Genomic DNA, 17752 nt, shown 5'->3' with positions numbered 1-17752 from the left:
GTATGTTGGCTGCCCCTGGCCTCGAACACATCGCCACATCTAGGCAGCCTCACGGTACACAAGGCACCCATGGGCTTATCTCTACTACTATAGTCATATCAGGATCTTAACATCAAAGAGAACCGAATCAAATCATATCAAACCAACAGGCAGACCCCGTTGCATGCATAATTGTCTGCGATGGCAAAAAAGTACTCTCCGCCTTGTCTGCCTATATGGAACCACCCAGGGACATGACCTGAACACCACCTGTTCTCTTCTCCCCTACAGAGATCCATGACTTTACTGCCCTCGACCCTCGCCCAATCCACCTTGGGCGAGAAGTGCGCAGTTTACCTGGACCAGGTCGCCGACAACCTCCCCGTTCACCTCCAAACTCTCCGCCTCCGAGTTGACCCTATTCTCACCTACCTGTCGACCACGCTCGGTCCAGTCGCGCAAAAGCTCCCATTCGCCATCGACGAACAAACACTCGCTCTCTTTGCAGCCCTTATCGTCTGTCTGCTTACCGTCGTCGCGATGAGCTGGCGCAACATCCTGCGTCGCTCCCCGAGCTACGCACCCGCATCCTCCCCGCATGTCAGCGATGCGGACTTCTCCTATATCAGGCCCGGCGAAATGGACGCACCCGCAGCAAGTCCCGACTCGGAACCCGATGTCATCCGTCTCAAACACCGCGGGACCAACTACCCACTCCACTTCGAACCATACTCAATTGGCGAATCGTTGACCGTGGGAGAGCTCCGAGACAAGGCTGCCAGCACAATGGGTGTCAGTAGCCCGGACTACGTTAGATTGTTGTACAAAGGGAAACTGCTGAAGGACAACACACAGCGTTGCCGTGAAGAAGGAATCAAGCAGCATTCCGAGGTTATGTGTGTGGTCTCTGATTTCGGCCCCGGCAGCCCAAGCGATGCCTCCGACGACAGCGGACGGCACATCCCCGTACCAGCGCCGCACCCAGCCCGCCACAGCGACGCCGAGCAATCATCGTCTCCTCCGACTCCCCGGGGCAAGAGCGGAAGAAAGAAGAAGAATAACAGGAAGAAGCCGGTCACACCCCCCGAGCCCGTTGCTCCACCCCGGCCATCTTCGTCAGGCAATTCGGGCAACCCCGCACCACCTCCCAACATCAAGTTAATGCCGTCTCGGCTGGCGCAAGTCAGTGCTTTGGCCGGGTGGCTGCAACAAGAGGTGGTTCCGTTGGTCGATGAATACGTGGCGGACCCGCCGACCGACCCCAAGAAGCGGGACTTTGAATATAAGAAATTATCCGAGACAATCCTTGCGCAGGTGATGTTGAAAGCGGATGGGATTGAACCAGACGGTGACGCGACGATTCGCAATGCGCGCAAAGCGCTCATCAAGGACGCGCAGGCGGCTCTTAACAAGCTGGACACAATCGCGAAGCTCTAAAGGCCTGCTCTCCTTTCCTTGTGTATACTTTGGAGCATTTGGACGGACATAGACTATGGGGGTATCTGTTTTAGCGAGTCTCGTTTTCTGGGACCTGTCAACCCCTCGGGATGTTTCTTTGCATGGAGAGGATCGGCGTATATGTGAGGTGTCAACTTTTGTCATTTTCCCAACGATAAACCTGTCAGCTTCGGCATACAAGTTCAAATTTTCTCTATGAAAGTGGGGAGGAAATACAGAGGTACTAGAATCTACGCCTTAAGATCATGGATCTAGTGATCAACGTAACTTAGTTCAGTAGTTCAGTAGTTCAGGGGCATCGCACGGCCCACGGAGACCAAATTTTTTTCTGATTTTGATACATGTCGCATGTATAAAGTTATTAGAAACAGGTAGGTTATACAATTGATTTGATTACTTTATTGAAATAGTCCAAGAGGCGTAGGAATATATACATTGGCGCGCCAGAGTCTCATATATAAGACGTCGGACTCGGTCTAGTCCTTTGCTATTCCCAATTGGGACGTTAGTTCGAACGGCCTCCTTAGCCCTCTTTCTCTTCTCTGACTTAACCCCTCGACATTCCCTTTCCCCCTCCGGGTTATACACCTTGACGTGTGATCTCGTGACTTGGACTTCAACCCCAATTGCTTCCGATTTCTCTCTCTCTCTGTGAAGCTCCGAGCCACCCCGAACCGGTGGACCCTTACCTCTGAGGACCACGGAACCAGCAGTCGGCTATCTCCCCGTGGACCAAGGAGAAGAAACACCCCCCCTGCGTATTTACAATTTGCCTGTTTCGGCCCAGACCCCTTACACGTTCGTTTGTCCCGGGCATGTCTTGATCACACAAACAACCTATCGTTGTATCTGATCGTTACCAACCGGGTTTCAGCTGGACTGGCCTCTTTCGATTACAACACTTCTGGGATGGCGGGCGTCGCAACCGCAACCTACTCTGCAGATGCGCTACCGTCGCCTGGCGGCGTAGACGGCTCGCAATGGGATTTCGCCGTGCCGCTTGGGAACGAGGTAAGAATTCCCTATGTGGCAGTGGAATGGAAGCCAGCTTTTCTTTCCTCTGGAATGGCAGCCCGCGAATAGAGAGAGAGAGAGAGTGAGAAAAAAGCGAAAAAAATGCTGATCCGTTTCCCCCGCAGGAGAATCAAAACCCCTCGAGACCACGCCACTCACACGACTCTAATTTAATCCGCGCGAGATCCGCCCGCAAGCGTAATTCCAACGGTTCACGCAGTTCCTCCGTCTCTCGAACCGTCCACACAAACGAATCGCCGTATCTGAATTCCAGCCGGGGACGGAGGGACCACAGCCTTGGCCGACGTGGGAGCGAAGTTGGCAGCATGCGAGATGCCGCTGGCTACGATACGTCCAATCGGAAAGACAACGAGGAGGGCAAGGATGGACTCAAGTTATATCTGGAAGGGGAAACGAGCCAGGAGAAGTGGATCCACCGCGACAAGCTGGCAAAGATTGAGAGCGAGGAACTTCACCAGGCGGCTATTCTTTTCCAGCGTCGTATGAGAGGAGAAAGCAAATCGAGCGCGGGACGAGGGAGAAGCCATGATTCTCAGCAGAGTGCTGCTAATGGGACTGGTGCGGCCACTTCGCCTGCGGCGGAGTTCTCTGAGCCCTGGCCGGAAATGCGGGGAGAACCGGGCAAGCGTGGTGTGAACGACCATGTAGATGACGATGAGCGGAAGCACTGGGATCTTCGCCGACCAGAGGAGATTGCTGCCGACGATGCAGCTACCAGCATCTACAGTAACCCAAGCCTTGGGAAAAGCGCATCCCGAATACCGGTTTCAACAGCCAGTCCGGTGCCCATCCCAGGCATGGGCCGTGATTCTCGTGGACCTCGCAGCCGTGCAGCAACAGACGAAGATGACGACCGCTCTTCACGGGGCCGGAGAGCCAGTGAGCCTATTAATATTGAGCAGGATGGTTCGAGTCCATCTCCGGGCAGCCGACCGGGCAGCCGTGGCTTCGGTACCACCCCGAACACCACAGGCAAGAAGAACCCAAGGGCAACAGGCTCTACCAACCGAAAGACCTCTGCTCCGCCCACGAACAGGAAGACAAGCACCGCCCGCTCCCGTGCTGTGTCGGGAAACACCACACAGCGACCTACGACCCGGGGTGCTGACAGTCGGCCAACAACTGCGGCCAATCGCCCCGAGGGAGATCCGCCATGGTTGGCAACCATGTATAAGCCTGATCCTCGCCTCCCACCAGAACAGCAAATGCTTCCTACCCTCGCCAAAAAGATGCAACAGGAACAATGGGAGAAGGAAGGCCGGACACCCAACACGTACGACCGCAACTTTGCACCCATCGCAGTTCATCCATTTGATGCACCTCCTGTTCCTTCCAAGGTCGAGCCAGAACCAGAACAGGAACAGCAGCCCGTCGAAAACCTCCAGCTCGAGGAACTTCCTCAACCGCCTAAGAGCCCCGATCCCCAGCGACCAAACACCGGCATGGGATACAGCACCATGCCAAAGGTGCAGGATACACCCCCAATGGGACTGACACCCAATCCCAACCCCAATTGGAACCCGCCGGTTGTCACCGCACGCGAGCAACCGAAGAAAGAGAAGAGCTGTGGATGCTGCATTGTGATGTGATGGACCCTATATTCCATCTCCGCAACACATATTCCAAATCTCTTGTCCATCTCCCCAAGATACCTTTGATATTTGCACATCTGCTTGATTCCTTTCTCTGTTATTTTTTTTACCTCAGCGTCTCCGGCGGGATGGTGTTCTGTCGGTTCTGTGACTTTATATTCCAAGCTCGAAGGATTCCAAGCTCGAAGGCCTTTTTGCTTTTGATCCACCTTTCACATCTTCAGACTGCTTTTTAATTCGGTGTCAATCTTCACACACCGGGGCATGGTACCTTTCCTTTCCTCCCATGCATCCATTCCTTGACTTTCCCTTCTCTTCATTTGCTCATTTCTTGCTTTCTCTCTCTGCTATAGCAGAAAAGGGACTCAAAAAACTTACCTCAGACTGCAATGCACAGAAACAGAGACCCTCTCGCAGAGAGAAAAGAAAAAGAACCAAAAAAAAAGAAAGCACATCGAGATACCCGATATCCCACCCGGCCGTCTTGTTCCTGTCCATACCATACACCTCTGACTTTCTAAACTTGATGCCTTCCTTTCCTTTCTCGACCTCCCTATTTCTTTAGTTCCGCATTTGCTTGCAGCTACTTTTGCCATATTCCCAAGCCTCTTCTTCCTAGCGTTTTATTATTATTATTATTTTTCTTTCTCCTCGACTCTTTGCTCTGATTTTGTCGGGTGATCTGGTCCAGTTCCGGACATACCTGCTTTCCTGTTCAGATTTCCATCGCAGATAGTTGCTTTTTCCGGCTGCTTATCAGATATCAGGTTAGTTGAATACATACCTGTATATGAACTGCTGTTTGTTTCTGAATATCGTAGTTTGGATCAAAAGTAAGTATCCTTCCCCGGACCTGGCATGCAAATTCATTGTGAACGGGATGTAGAATTTTCTATTTCACTACTACTCTATGAGAACCACCAGTAACTTTCACAGTTACAGTATGATCAACATAGCTCAACCCTCGCGTCAAGCGGTCACCATCAATGGTGATCGAAGGCTTCCTAGACGCAGTGACAAAAGGCAAAGTAAGCTGACCAACAGTACCCTTCGGCACTGAAAAGTCCAACGTATATCCGCTGGACCCCTTCCTCCAAGATGCCTGAAACTTCCCAAGAGAGGTAACAAAACCCGCCTCAGCAGACTCTAAATCTCCAAACTGGGGCGCAATCTTCCACGTCTGTCCCAAACGCGAGGTAACCGTAAGACCAACAATATATTCTGTCAAAGCAGATGTCGGACCCGCAGACCAACCGTGTGCATGGGAGACATAAGACGGATCATAGCCATACCCACGGTCCATCCGATACCCGAAGGTCCCGTTCCGAAGATAGCCCTCGATCACTGTGCTCTCTGTACCATTTGGATTGTTGATATACCAGCCCCAGCTTCGACGAATGAGATCAAGTGCACGGTCAGGCTTCCCAACAACGAAGTGACTTTGGATTTCGAAGGAGGAAATGAATGACGCGATGTTCTCCGGTAACTCTGGAGCGACGGCGCCTATTGGGGTCCAGTTCACGAGAAGCTTTTCTGAAATGCTGGCTGCGCGCTTTTTGTCTACGACTCCGAAGAGGATGGCCATGCTGTTTGCGTCTTGCGGATGTAGAGAGGTATCTGTTGCGTTGTCCTTGAATGCGCCGTATGAGTCGTCCCAGCAGTAGGTGTTGATTGCTTCTTTCAGGTCTGCGGCTTGTGAGGTCCAGGTGCTTGATAGGTTGGTTGTGTCTCCAGCCCAGGAAGCAAGAGATGCTCCTGTGTTTAACGTATGATAGAGGCTAGAGTTATTAGATTAGAGGTCCCGGAGTACTTGATGGATGGATAACTCACATCATTTGTGCCTGTGAGTTGTTATAGCCTTGCTGCCATCTAGCCCAGTCTCGAGTGCCCGTCACATTCAAGAGCCCACTAGGGTAGGTTACCTTGCCATAGATGAACTTCATAGCATGCTGATAGCTCTCCCAATTTTGTAGCAAGAAGTCGGTGTCATTGGTATACAGCACATAGTTGTAGGTGCCTATCATCGACCACATATGATATGTGTCCGAGTTTTTCTGACTGAGCGGAGGCCCAGATTCATCAAATGCACCTGTTGTTTTGTCCTAGATCTGTCAGAATAAGATTGAAAAGAAAACAAAGGGTAAGCTACCTGCGTGTTGTACATAATCTGCAACGCATTTTTAACGCTGTCCAGATCCCCCAAGCTCACAAATGCCGAAGGCACCGCGATTCCCATATCACCAGGCCACACCGCACGATCCCGTTTCGCGCCATCCACTATGATGGTATCTCCCGGGCCCATAGTCCCGTTATTCACCCAGCCAGAAGTAACACCTTTCGTCACACGGCCGGTGTTCACGGGTACTTCATTTGTCTGCAAAGTATAGGCCCCGCTATACCAGATGCGATTCAAAAGCTCATCACTGCAGTGGAAATAACCCTGATAGGCTCGGAGATTTGACCAAGTAGGTTGGAACGCAAGTTCCAAATTTAAATCATCGATCTTCACGTTGGCCGAGTCATCTGTGAGCAAAAAGATCGTTAAGTATCGGAATCCTCCGCGCAGGTATTTGTCTGGCATGTCGTAGCTTCCTTTTCCGGCCGATGAGAAATTGGTATATAGGGCTCCATCATGATAAAGGGCATTTGATGAGTCTGACCACTCTCCGATCCAGTTTTTGGCTTCTGTGAATGCGAGCCCTAATGCTCCGCTCCCGGACGAGGTATAGTTCAGATGGACTATACCGCCAACTTCAATTCCAAAGTCGAATACGATTAGTGAGCCGTTGCCCTGTAAGGTGACTTTGTATGGATGGGACGTGTCTGTGATGGCGTTTTTCTTCAGCTCTGATAGGGTTTTGGCTGGTCGGACTGTGCGCGATGCTGGTGCGAAGATATTTTTTTCCCATGGCCCGCTGAATGCGGTGTCTGTCGGCCCGGAACAGGAGGTATTACGCCAGCATGTCTCTGCTAGAGCCGACGAGGCGAGGAGCAACGAGCCCAGTATTATGCCCAGCCAGTTCAGTCGCGCCATGATGATTGCTAGAGAAGTAATGATGCAAGAAACGACTAACTTACATATACTAGATACCAAGAAGAGGGGCAGTATCTAAAACTAGCAATACAAGCATTCCTCGGCAGTGAATAACACGAGTGGCTTACCAGGGGTTTGCCGATTTGAACGCTAGAAACCGAGGAGCTCTGCTGCATATCAGCGATTGGTGGAACAATCCTACAAGACAATATTGAAATCCCATACTCTAGGCAAAGATCGACAGAACAAGCACCTTTGAGGCTTTACAACTGACAATTTCCTTGCAGGTTACATCGATCCCCTTCTTTTCCCCGCAGAACTTTCTCCGCAGGTCGATTCGCGATGTCCGCTCGGCGCAAAGGTCACCGAACGCAACGGACGAGTATTAAGCCTCCAAGGTTGTAAATCCAAGGATATAAGTATTTGACTGTCGTTCACCATCGGTATTATTTAATCTCAACAATTCGAGCCAAAATCACAATGCGACTATTCAGGGTGTCTTTATTCGCCCTTCCATTAAGCTTGGGCCTATCGACGTTAGCATTCGCAAATGAGCAAGGAAGCTCAAATACATGCACTGTCAAGGCCAACGGCCACCAGAAAGATGATGTCCCTAACATCCTCAAAGCGTTCCGTCGATGCGGTAATGGTGGCACAATTGTCTTCCCTGAAGATCAATCATACTGGATTGCAACACGCTTGAACCCTGTGGTAAATGATGTAACAATTGAATGGCGTGGAAAATGGACAGTAAGTGGGAATATCAAACGGATTAAGAAGCCACAGCTGACTCAAACCAGTTCTCAGATGATCTAGATTATTGGCGCAACAATTCATACCCCGTCGCATTCCAAAACCACGCCGCCGGGTTTGTTATCACGGGTCAGAATATCAGAATTGATGGATATGGTACTGGTGGAATTGATGGAAATGGGAATAAATGGTACACTGCAGAGAAAGGCAATACAAAACCCGGAAGACCAATGCCTTTTGTGTTTTGGAATGTATCCGATGTCAGTGTTGAAAATTTCTACATCAAGGATCCCCAATTGTGGAGTGTCAACATTATGAACGGAACCAACATGCGTTTCAACAACATCTACTGCAATGCGACTGCAGTAGATGCACCCTATGGCGAGAATTGGGTGCAAAATACAGATGGTTTCGGTAAGTCGACATAGAACACTTCCATCATCTCTCTTCATCTGTTGGATTGAAGTCACAGTGGCTAACACTTTATTCAGATACAATGGACGTGGAGAACGTTCAACTTACGAATTTTGTTTACCAAGGCGGCGATGACTGCATCGCAATCAAGCCACGGTCATACAATGTCGACATCCACAATGTCACTTGCCGCGGTGGGAATGGAATTGCCATTGGCAGTCTGGGCCAGTATCTAGAGGACTCAAGTGTGAGGGATATCCGCATCGACGGAGTCAAAGTGATCCGATATAACGAGGACTTGCACAACACCGCCTACATCAAAACGTGGGTTGGAGCTCTTGTGCCCCAGACTTCATATGAAAGTGCCGGACTCCCACGTGGAGGTGGCTGGGGTAGCATTGAGAATGTATTGTTCTCAAACTTCGAAGTCTATGGCGCTAATGCGGGGCCTGCAATCACGCAGGACAATGGGAACAATGGCTCTCTGTCAGGGACAAGCCTGATGAGCATTTCCAATGTGGCGTTCGTGAATTTCACTGGCTATACGCATGGTCCGTCGACGAAGGTTGCATCTGTTTCCTGCTCGAAACTGCATCCGTGCTACAATATTGACTTTGATAATGTTGTGCTTTACCCTGGGGAGAATGCGACAACGCCGGGGGTTGGATCTTGCAAGTATACAGCAGAGGCAGGGGTGCATGGGCTTGATGGATGCTAAATACGTAGACCCTAGGTAGAACTAAAGAATAATTAATTATTTAAGAAAGGATGCAACATAAAGCGCAATTGGATTTGGCCCCCACGGCACAATCTCCATCCGGTTAGGGCTAGCAGAGTTAGAGCCTCCAATGAGGTCTTGGCTGCATTTAGGTCAGCAACTTTTGCCGAAAAACTCGCCAATGATATAAGATATATGTCCACTACTTGCAGTAAATGAGTCACATGTTTCCTATCTATCAACGTGGATATTTTCTTGGTGTCTTAGCCAAGGTTATGCGGGCTTTGATATTGGGAGCAATCTTGGTGGGCCGGTCTAACCGGACCCTGACACACCAAGCAGCTTCAGTCTTTTACGTCTAGCTTCCGGGCGGAGCCAGCGACCAAATGGGGCCACTCGAATTGATCTTCAGTTTGTGCCCATTGAAAAGCAATGATAATTAAGCGGTCTGAAGTTCTAAAAGTATAATAGGGGTTCATGAACTTGCAATAGGGGTCTGTGTCCTGAGCTAAAAGTTGGGCAATCCACCTGACCATAGGGCAGCAATGGGACCCTGAAGCCACTATGGAGGCTTAGCCTGCGCCCCGAAATGAGGCAGGGCTCGGTGAATTTTTCTAGGCTGACTGCCTAAAGCATGCTAGTGTTAAAATTGAGGCTCTAAGTATAAAGGGACCCCGTGTGTTGATTCCTGACTTTTATTTCTACAGTCCTAACTCTCACTGCCTCACATAACTTCGAGGTTAGCCCTTTTGAAGACCTACAGATCATTCGAAATGCGCATGAACTTGTTTCTCGCCTCTGCCCTCGCGGCTCTGGCTACTGCCGCCGAACCCAGCACAACTACCGTCAGCTATTTCGGAATCGAGGCCGATCTGCCGTATGTCAACCTAGGCAGTTATACTAGCACCGCTGCCCGCGTCGCTGGCATCGACAAGTACGCCACAACTTACGAGATTGCCTGCATGAAAGGTGCAGACAAGTGCGCAATCCACCACCCCCTGACCTTGGTCCAGGGCCCTGCCACCTTCAGCTTCTCCGGTCAAGTGACCGTCACTACTGCAGGTGGTACTGGTGTTGCAACCAACGTCATGGCATGCTCCTTCACCCACAGCTCTGAGTCTGTTTCCTGCTCATGGAGTGCTGCTATCACCGCCTCTGTTAAAGGCTACACTACTTCCATTTCTGCTTCTGAATCAAGTACCTCCATCGAGCCTTCGTCCGTCAGCTATAGTGCTTTGACTGTCACCGATGGTATTTACGCTTTCACTGCCGATGCGACGGCTTCTGCTTCCGCTGTCCAGGTCACGGCCACTGGAGCTGCTGCTGCTGCGAAGCCTTTGATTACGGCTGCGCCATTGGGAGCTGCTGCTGCCGCTGCCTTTGCGGCCATGTTCTAAGCGTTACGATTGTTATTGATACCCGATGTTTCTTTCTTTTCTACTGGGCCTTAATGCTTTAGGTATAATTGTACGTCCAATGAGTCATGCGACCCAGAATAGTTTGTTTTAAAATGTATAGGGAACTAAAAAGTCCGCTGCTCCAAAATCCTTTTATATGTCATTCTCTCCCAGTATTGTTCGATAGCTCTCTTTAGAAATCCTAAGACGGAAACGTTGGATTTACCTCGTTAAATAAGGTTTAAATTGCACAATAAAAATCTTATATGCACCGTCCAACTAGAAGATAAATGTTAGTAAACTGGATACTTATTATACCGCCCACCGTCAGCGTAGAATCGTAATATCAAAGCTCGCTGTTGCTCAAGCCATTGCCTAAGCCATTTTTGAGTGTATCCTAGCTCGTCTTGATCAGCATATATACAGTACCTTGAAAATTGAAGTTAGTCTTAGCAACGTACGGGCTAACTTCGACCTACAAAGTACTATACTAGCGATACAAATACCACACCTTCCACAAGACATGGAAGTAATCAATGCGCGCGATAATAAGAAAATTAAATATACATTTTCAGCAAAAGATTGTATAGCTTTACTCGACTTCATAGATCGTACCATATCACGTGCATCCCCACACTCCAGCTCCGTCGGCAGCCGCCAGTCCTGCTTTCCCCATTCCTCATCCAACAAAATAAGCCGAAATGGCTTCTTCGCTCCGACAGAACCCGTGGCGGGCCTGCCAATGCCTCACCCGTCAGCAATTACGCACAACACGCCTGAGCTCCCGTCATCTCTCCTCCAGCACCCTCCGATCCAACAATGCCACCAATAACCCCCTCCGCTCCCGAGCTTCTGCCGCGCAGGCTTCCCAGCAAGCATCCCAGGCCAAGCGGAAGATTATGTTCTCCGCCGCCGGCATGTTGGCTTGCGGAGTCGCCATGTACGGAGTCATCAAGCTGGACTTGTTTGGACTAGATGAAATAGAAGCCAAGAAGCAAGACAGCAAGTCGGACGCGAACAAATCCCCGCAACAAGAATCCGCACCTACACCCCCAAATAATGGCGCAATGAGAATGGATGGACCAGCCGGATTTCCCAATGGCGGACCATCTGTAATCACAATCCAAGGCCAGGACGGCCTCGAGCAAGTTCCAACGGGCACCAGCACGATACCGCATTTCCCCAGCGTTATCCGCCTGCCCTCGCCCGACCAAATAGAAGGCAAGAAATCAGGCGATGAACTGGCCCCCGCTTCCGGAGACGAATACCAGCTCCTAGGCCTGGGCATCCGCACCGTCTCCTTCCTCTCGATTCAGGTCTACGTAGTGGGTCTATACGTCGCCAAGTCCGACATCACCGAACTGCAACGACGCCTCCTCCGCACGGCCATCCACCCTCCATCGGACGATGCCCCAGTCGCCATCTCCGGTGCGGGCGCCGACGCCGCGACATCCCTCGTCCCATTAGAGCGCCAACAACTCAAGGAGCTCCTTCTTGACGCGGACCGCGGTGATGCCGCTTGGACAGCCATTTTGAAGGAGAACGGTATCCGTACTGCGTTCCGCATCGTCCCCACTCGCAACACGGACTTCATGCATCTGCGCGACGGCTGGGTACGTGGTATCGTAGCCCGCGCGCAGTCGAAGAAGCCTGCGCCTGGCTCGACCCAACCCGGCGAGTTCCAGGATGAGTCCTTCGGCACATCTATGAATGACTTCAAGGCTGTCTTCAGTGGTGGCCAGCAGAAGAATGTTCCCAAGGGCCAAACTCTTGTCTTGATGCGGAATGCTCAGGGCGGTTTGGATGCGCTCTTCCAGACTGATCCTGCCAAGCCGGTGCGCTTGATGGGTCGGGTTCCCGATGAGCGTATTAGTCGTCTGGTCTGGTTGAACTACTTGGCTGGCAAGAATGTTTCCAGTGATGGCGCGCGGAAGAGCATCATTGATGGAATTATGGCCATTGTTGAGCGGCCTCTTGGAACTGTTGTGCAGAAAGTTATCTAATCTGATTGATTATAACTTTTCTTTGATTCTTGTACTACCATATGCATGTACGTTAATTGTTGTACTTCTCGTCATTTGGATCTACTTTATTCCCAGAGATACGAGACTCCACTCAATGCGAATTTAAAATGGCGGAAACAGGCCATCTACCAATCATTTCTAGATTATGAAAATCCTCGATGTAGCTGCAGCGCTGCGCAATTAAGGATATTATCCTTGGACTCTATTGAATCTAATAGTATATAGTATTCTGAAAAAATGTGCACGATCATAACGCTTAAACGGCACCAGCCTCTTGCAAAAGCTCCTTGAGGTCCGACTTGGCCTGGAGGTCGGAGTTACCACCGATGTGCTTCTGCTTGATGAAGATGTTGGGCACAGTGCGCTGGCCGGAGATCTCAGCGAGGGCAGCCTGGATAGCGGATCCCTCCTCTATAAATCGAAACAAGAGACATTAGCAAACATTCGGCAATGATGAAAGAATATCAAAAGCGCAACTAAGCTCCTCCGCGGAGAGAACAGAAGCAACGGGGAAACACTCACCCTCAAGGTCCAGCTCAAGAGTAGTGTACTTGGCGCTCAAGCCATCGAGGAGCTTCTTCGAGGAGTCACAGTAGGGGCAGTAAGACTTGGAGAAAACAACAACAGCGTTGTCGTTGATGAGCTGCTGAGCGCGGTTCTTTGCGGCGGACATAGTGGCGGGATTTGGACCGGCGAAAGTGCCGAAGAGACGAGTGAAGAACGAAATGGTGGGCGAAAGGAAAAGAGGCCGGAGGTGATACGGTCTCTTTATGGGGCGGGGTAAGTTTAAGGATATGAGGTGAGCAAATGGTGACAGTCGGTGATTGCGGAATCGTGCGATGATGTCAGGTGATAACATTTGTCATCTCTTTGATCTGGGCCCCAACCTCGGCCTTTGATAGTCTTTCATTCATAGTCCATTCTTCGGTTTTCTTTCGCTTTCGAATAATGGAAGTGATTTCTGACCAGTCAACTGCTAGCGTGGGAAGTGTACTCCTACTGTCTTGATCAGTGCTTTTCATACTGTTTTGTTACAGTAGTTTTCGAAATCAGTTTAACCTCCACACTCTTACAAACTGAATACCAGCTAATATATCCGAATTGTGCGAGCTCCAATTACATATAGTCTTTTATATCCGTATTCTAGACCGCATTCTTTAATCGTAAGAGTACTTTAAAATTCGACCGTGGAACTACGAGGAGTATATTTATGTGAAATTGCTAACTTATATACGACCTTCCTTCTCACCCCTAGCTACCAACCTTCTCTACTCCTACCACTCTCCGAGCTAGTCAATATTAACCTAAGTAACACGGTGTTATGCACCACTATCTGGTCGTCGTTATGTTGGAAGGATCCTAGGTTATATTTGCCTTATGCTTCTCTGCGTTCTAATGTCAACGATACGCCTCCTAACCGTACCGTCGCCTAATAGGCATTATATAGGCTAAGTCTTTCGAGGGTATCGGGAAATGACGCTAGGTAGAGCGCCGAATAGTTCTATACCGAACTATTGGACTATTTCGTGAGTGTTGTTAAGTTATAATCAAGTAAAGTCACCGAAGTTCTAAAGTGTAAGTTAGACACAAGTGACAATGTGCGACTGATCACGAAGAACTAAACTAGATACATAAATGAATGCCTTTATTTGCCCCAAGTTCTTCCACAGTCTGCACCAGCCTCATATCACAGAAATTCTGCATTAGAGTCTCGCCGAGAAGCTCTTCGGGCTCTTATCATTGTGAGCATGAGCTGCTGCGGCGCGGCCAGCCCTACGGCCAAATACGGCACCAGATGTAAGGCCACTGCCACCGGGGTAGTTGTCGTAAAAAAGACCGCCAACCATTTCACCGGCGCAGTACAAGCCAGGCACGACAGAGTTGGTAGCCGACGAGATGACGCCCGCAGTCTCATGATCAACAGCTAACCCGCCAAATGTGAAGGTGACGCCGCAGGTCGCCTTGATAGCCATATAGGGCCCCTTTATAAGAGGCGTAGCCCAGTTTGATTTGGATAATGCGAGTTGCTTGCGGCTCGACTGAGTAGAGAGACCGTCCTTGACAGCCGGATCCCACTTGTGGCCGGGGTTCTCTTCTTGAAAGACAGTCACCGCGTTGTTGTATTCCCTGATTGTCTCCACAAACTTGTTCGGATCCTTCAGGCCACATTTGGCACACTTTTCGGCCAGCTCCTCTAAAGTAGAGGCCGTGATCTTTTCCACAATGCCATCGCGGTACTCTTCGCTTCGCAGCCAAGGTGTCATCTGGGCATCCCAAACCTGAAAGGCGGCATGGCCGGGTTGTGCCAGAATTGCTTTGCCGAAAATCGCGTACGTGTAGTTGCGAAGGTCAACACCTTCATCCACAAAGCGCTCGCCTTCAAGGTTCAGCATCAAGCCGAGGGGGTAACCCGACTTGGTAAATTCGTTGGAGATGACACGATCACCTGAATCAGGAGGAGCATTGGCGTCCCACGCAACAGAGTGGCAGCCAGACCAGTTGCCGGCTTGCTTGGCCGAAACATCCCGTATAGCCATTTCTAGACATGAGCCAATATTGTAGGGGGTGCCGCGTACTTTAGCGAAATCCCAGTTTGGTCCGAGGAACTGCGACCTCATTCTAGGATTGGCCTCAAAGCCTCCGGCCGCTAGAATCACAGCTCCGGCTAGAATCTCCCGTTCACCAGCGGCATCTTCCACAATGACAGAGCCGACGGCCTTGGTAGCAGGATCGACCACGAGGCGCTTGGCTGCTGTTGAGAACAAGACCTTGACTCCGAGCTTTTTAGCTGCTCGCCGGTGATCCTCGATCAATCCCTTTCCGCCATCCTGCGTCTTGAGGCACATGCCGCCCCAGAACTTGAAGCGCCCATCGATTTTGTATGCCTGACGATTGAATGACAGCTGGAATCTTACTCCATGGCCCGCTAACCATTTGACCGCCGCATTAGAGTCGTTTACAAGAGTATGAGAGAGGGCGGGATCAGATCGTCCCACGCAGATACGGGAGATATCGTCTGCGAAATTGGTAGTCGTGTAAGGATCCATGTCAATTTTGGACGCTGTAGCCTCGTCCACGTTGTTCACAATCGGCAAGACATCTGCCAATCCATGGTGGACTGTCCTGAAAGCGCCAGCGGTGAAGTAGGAGTTCCCGCCTACCCAGTCTTCGGGGCAAGAGTCAATCACGAGGACGCGACGAGCGCCCGACTCTGCAGCGGAAATGGCAGAGCTGAATCCTGCATTTCCACCTCCAATAACAAGAACGTCAACCTCGCTCAAAACTGGCGCCATGGCGGATAGAGGAGCTGAAATGCCCTTTATGGAGATTCAGGCTTGAATGGAGTGCTGGTAGGCAGCTTGAGGATTTGTTGGTGCGGGTGATGGATGACGACGGGCCGGTGTGTCCCTCGAAGAGACGAGTAGGCAATGAAAGGGGGATGACAGAACTGTCTTGCCAAGGGGGTATGGTTTGGATTAATTTTCTCGAAAGACCAGAAGCATGAGTAGGTAAAAGTATTAAGTTATATACGTAGGAAGTATTACATGACGTTACAAACTATGTCGGTTACCTGGGGAAGTCGCAAGAACGAAGGCCCACACCAGTCTGGTCCCTTGTGGTTACCGGAGATTAGGCGCCGGTAAGCAGGCATTCCCCATGAGTCGAAAATTGAAAGACGTCAAAGCCGTCTGTCTCCACTGGTCCGTCAGGAACCTTCCACAGTAAATGCCGTATTTCGCAGAGCGACCCGTAACTCGCCGGTCAAAGCAGCTTTCTCCAAGGCCCGCACTACGGGACAGGTGGACAGCGGACAACCATGCGCCACTACTCTCCTGCCTCCACGTTCAAGCGAGGTCCACGCGGGAAACTCAATCCGTCCATTTCGTGTTGACTGGGCTGGAAGCTGGAGTGGAACTAGGGCGGATTTTGTCGCTCCGTCAGACGGCCTCAAGAACTCCGTCCGTTCCACTGCTCACGCACGTGGACTTGCCGGCTTGTAAAGTCACTTGCTTGTACATGGAAATTAAGGGTGCGCCAAGTCGACAAAGACGGGCCTATATCTCTCATTACGAAAAACAGGAAAGCATCGTCTGCTCTCCGTCTGCTAATCATGGACGGAAGTTTGGAACCAGCCTTCAAGCAACAAAGCAGAGCCTAGGCTGATAGTGCACATTGAGTCTCCCGCAAGAGCCGTTTGTAACTCATGATATATGCACCATGATTGAAGACTTCAAATCTGTGAATGGCGCCCGCCATGCCTTGAAGCAGCCACCGGTATGGAATTAAAATCTAGTTTGTAACGTCTAATGTACCAACTGACCAGCGAACAGAAGAAACAACCAATGCCACTTATTTCCTTTGTATCTGGTGCAACTGCAGGAGGTGTCGAGTCCGTCATCACGGTTTGTTAAGGGATGTCCTTACCCTTGGAAGAGAAACACTAAAGCTTCCCCAGTATCCTTTTGAATATGCCAAAACCCATGCCCAGCTGAGAACCCATTATGGCCCCAAGAACCCTCTACTCATCATCCAACACCTGGTTCAGACGCGGGGAATAGCCTCAATCTATGCGGGCTGCAGTTCTCTTGCGGCGGGTACGATGCTCAAGGGAGGTGTTCGATTTTTCTTTTACGACAACATCAAACAAGCGCTCTCGTCGCCGTCGTTGGGTATGCCAATCTTTTTGCAGGGTATCATGGCTGGCATGGCGGCCGGTGCCGCCGAGAGCGTCATCGCGGTGACTCCAAGCGAGCGCATAAAAACGGTCCTCATTGATGATGCATCGAGTGGAACCAGGAAATTGGATGGAGGGTTGCAAGCCATGCGGGTTATTCTCCGTGAACAACAATTGAGAGGCTTGTATAAAGGCCTGGTGCCTACGACGGCCAAACAGTCCGCGACATCGGCTGTACGGATGGGAAGCTATAACGCTCTGAAAGAGCTCAGCCAGAGGTACGAAATCAACCAAAATTTCTTAACCACGTTCCTCATGGGCGCCGTCGCTGGGACAATCACTGTCTACACTACGCAACCTTTTGACTCGATCAAGACCCGCTCTCAGGGGTTGACAGGGATGGGCGCGGGAACCGCCCTCCGAAGCATCATCCAAGACTACGGAATCAAGGGCCTATGGAGTGGGAGCACCATGCGGCTGGGGCGCTTACTTCTTAGCGGTGGCATTGTATTCACGGTATACGAGAAAACTCAGGGTGTCATGGAGTTTCTGTTTACCTAATAGACCTGGGATATTATTGATATGAAGAATGTACTCGGCTGGCGCTCCTGAGAGATATACGCTAATAACGGAATTATATTGTCCGTTTGCTGATAAAAAAGTACGCAGTTGT

At 50.5% G+C, this 17752-nt stretch overlaps 10 protein-coding genes across 10 annotated transcripts; 7 read left to right on the top strand and 3 right to left on the bottom strand.

Annotated features, from left to right (window-relative positions):
• Nucleotides 1-276: 276 nt before the first annotated feature.
• Nucleotides 277-1416, top strand: PENARI_c001G11355 (uncharacterized protein; the record flags this gene model as incomplete). The annotated part of the gene is made up of 1 exon (XM_022627018.1): nucleotides 277-1416. The coding sequence occupies one exon, from the start codon at nucleotides 277-279 to the stop codon at nucleotides 1414-1416; it is 1140 nt and encodes a 379-aa protein (XP_022493315.1).
• Nucleotides 1417-2346: 930 nt separating this feature from the next.
• Nucleotides 2347-4061, top strand: PENARI_c001G03823 (uncharacterized protein; the record flags this gene model as incomplete). Its single annotated transcript, XM_022626429.1, has 2 exons — nucleotides 2347-2448; nucleotides 2577-4061. The coding sequence occupies 2 exons, from the start codon at nucleotides 2347-2349 to the stop codon at nucleotides 4059-4061; spliced, it is 1587 nt and encodes a 528-aa protein (XP_022493221.1).
• An 895-nt stretch (nucleotides 4062-4956) lies between these two features.
• On the bottom strand, nucleotides 4957-7098 carry PENARI_c001G09197 (putative alpha-L-rhamnosidase B; the record flags this gene model as incomplete). Its single annotated transcript, XM_022626848.1, has 3 exons — nucleotides 4957-5842; nucleotides 5895-6166; nucleotides 6214-7098. The coding sequence occupies 3 exons, from the start codon at nucleotides 7096-7098 to the stop codon at nucleotides 4957-4959; spliced, it is 2043 nt and encodes a 680-aa protein (XP_022493192.1).
• A 480-nt stretch (nucleotides 7099-7578) lies between these two features.
• On the top strand, nucleotides 7579-8998 carry PENARI_c001G10736 (putative extracellular exo-polygalacturonase; the record flags this gene model as incomplete). Its single annotated transcript, XM_022626971.1, has 4 exons — nucleotides 7579-7848; nucleotides 7899-8265; nucleotides 8343-8940; nucleotides 8992-8998. 4 exons carry the CDS (start codon nucleotides 7579-7581, stop codon nucleotides 8996-8998), a joined length of 1242 nt encoding a protein of 413 aa, XP_022493745.1.
• A 758-nt stretch (nucleotides 8999-9756) lies between these two features.
• On the top strand, nucleotides 9757-10380 carry PENARI_c001G07205 (uncharacterized protein; the record flags this gene model as incomplete). Its single annotated transcript, XM_022626694.1, has 1 exon — nucleotides 9757-10380. The coding sequence occupies one exon, from the start codon at nucleotides 9757-9759 to the stop codon at nucleotides 10378-10380; it is 624 nt and encodes a 207-aa protein (XP_022493713.1).
• Nucleotides 10381-11081: 701 nt separating this feature from the next.
• On the top strand, nucleotides 11082-12383 carry PENARI_c001G01746 (chalcone isomerase domain-containing protein; the record flags this gene model as incomplete). The annotated part of the gene is made up of 1 exon (XM_022626253.1): nucleotides 11082-12383. One exon carries the CDS (start codon nucleotides 11082-11084, stop codon nucleotides 12381-12383), a length of 1302 nt encoding a protein of 433 aa, XP_022493504.1.
• Nucleotides 12384-12660: 277 nt separating this feature from the next.
• On the bottom strand, nucleotides 12661-13077 carry PENARI_c001G02095 (glutaredoxin; the record flags this gene model as incomplete). The annotated part of the gene is made up of 2 exons (XM_022626275.1): nucleotides 12661-12815; nucleotides 12927-13077. 2 exons carry the CDS (start codon nucleotides 13075-13077, stop codon nucleotides 12661-12663), a joined length of 306 nt encoding a protein of 101 aa, XP_022493964.1.
• A 1030-nt stretch (nucleotides 13078-14107) lies between these two features.
• On the bottom strand, nucleotides 14108-15697 carry PENARI_c001G09290 (uncharacterized protein; the record flags this gene model as incomplete). Its single annotated transcript, XM_022626855.1, has 1 exon — nucleotides 14108-15697. The coding sequence occupies one exon, from the start codon at nucleotides 15695-15697 to the stop codon at nucleotides 14108-14110; it is 1590 nt and encodes a 529-aa protein (XP_022493811.1).
• A 267-nt stretch (nucleotides 15698-15964) lies between these two features.
• PENARI_c001G07678 (uncharacterized protein) lies at nucleotides 15965-16405 on the top strand (the record flags this gene model as incomplete). The annotated part of the gene is made up of 2 exons (XM_022626738.1): nucleotides 15965-16044; nucleotides 16147-16405. The coding sequence occupies 2 exons, from the start codon at nucleotides 15965-15967 to the stop codon at nucleotides 16403-16405; spliced, it is 339 nt and encodes a 112-aa protein (XP_022493627.1).
• Nucleotides 16406-16622: 217 nt separating this feature from the next.
• On the top strand, nucleotides 16623-17640 carry PENARI_c001G00366 (uncharacterized protein; the record flags this gene model as incomplete). Its single annotated transcript, XM_022626142.1, has 3 exons — nucleotides 16623-16679; nucleotides 16736-16807; nucleotides 16861-17640. 3 exons carry the CDS (start codon nucleotides 16623-16625, stop codon nucleotides 17638-17640), a joined length of 909 nt encoding a protein of 302 aa, XP_022493241.1.
• Nucleotides 17641-17752: the final 112 nt, after the last annotated feature.

Source organism: Penicillium arizonense, assembly GCF_001773325.1.
Source record: "Penicillium arizonense strain CBS 141311 chromosome Unknown PENARI_contig001, whole genome shotgun sequence".
Taxonomy (NCBI): domain Eukaryota; kingdom Fungi; phylum Ascomycota; class Eurotiomycetes; order Eurotiales; family Aspergillaceae; genus Penicillium; species Penicillium arizonense.
This window is presented reverse-complemented; position numbering and strand designations above follow the sequence as displayed.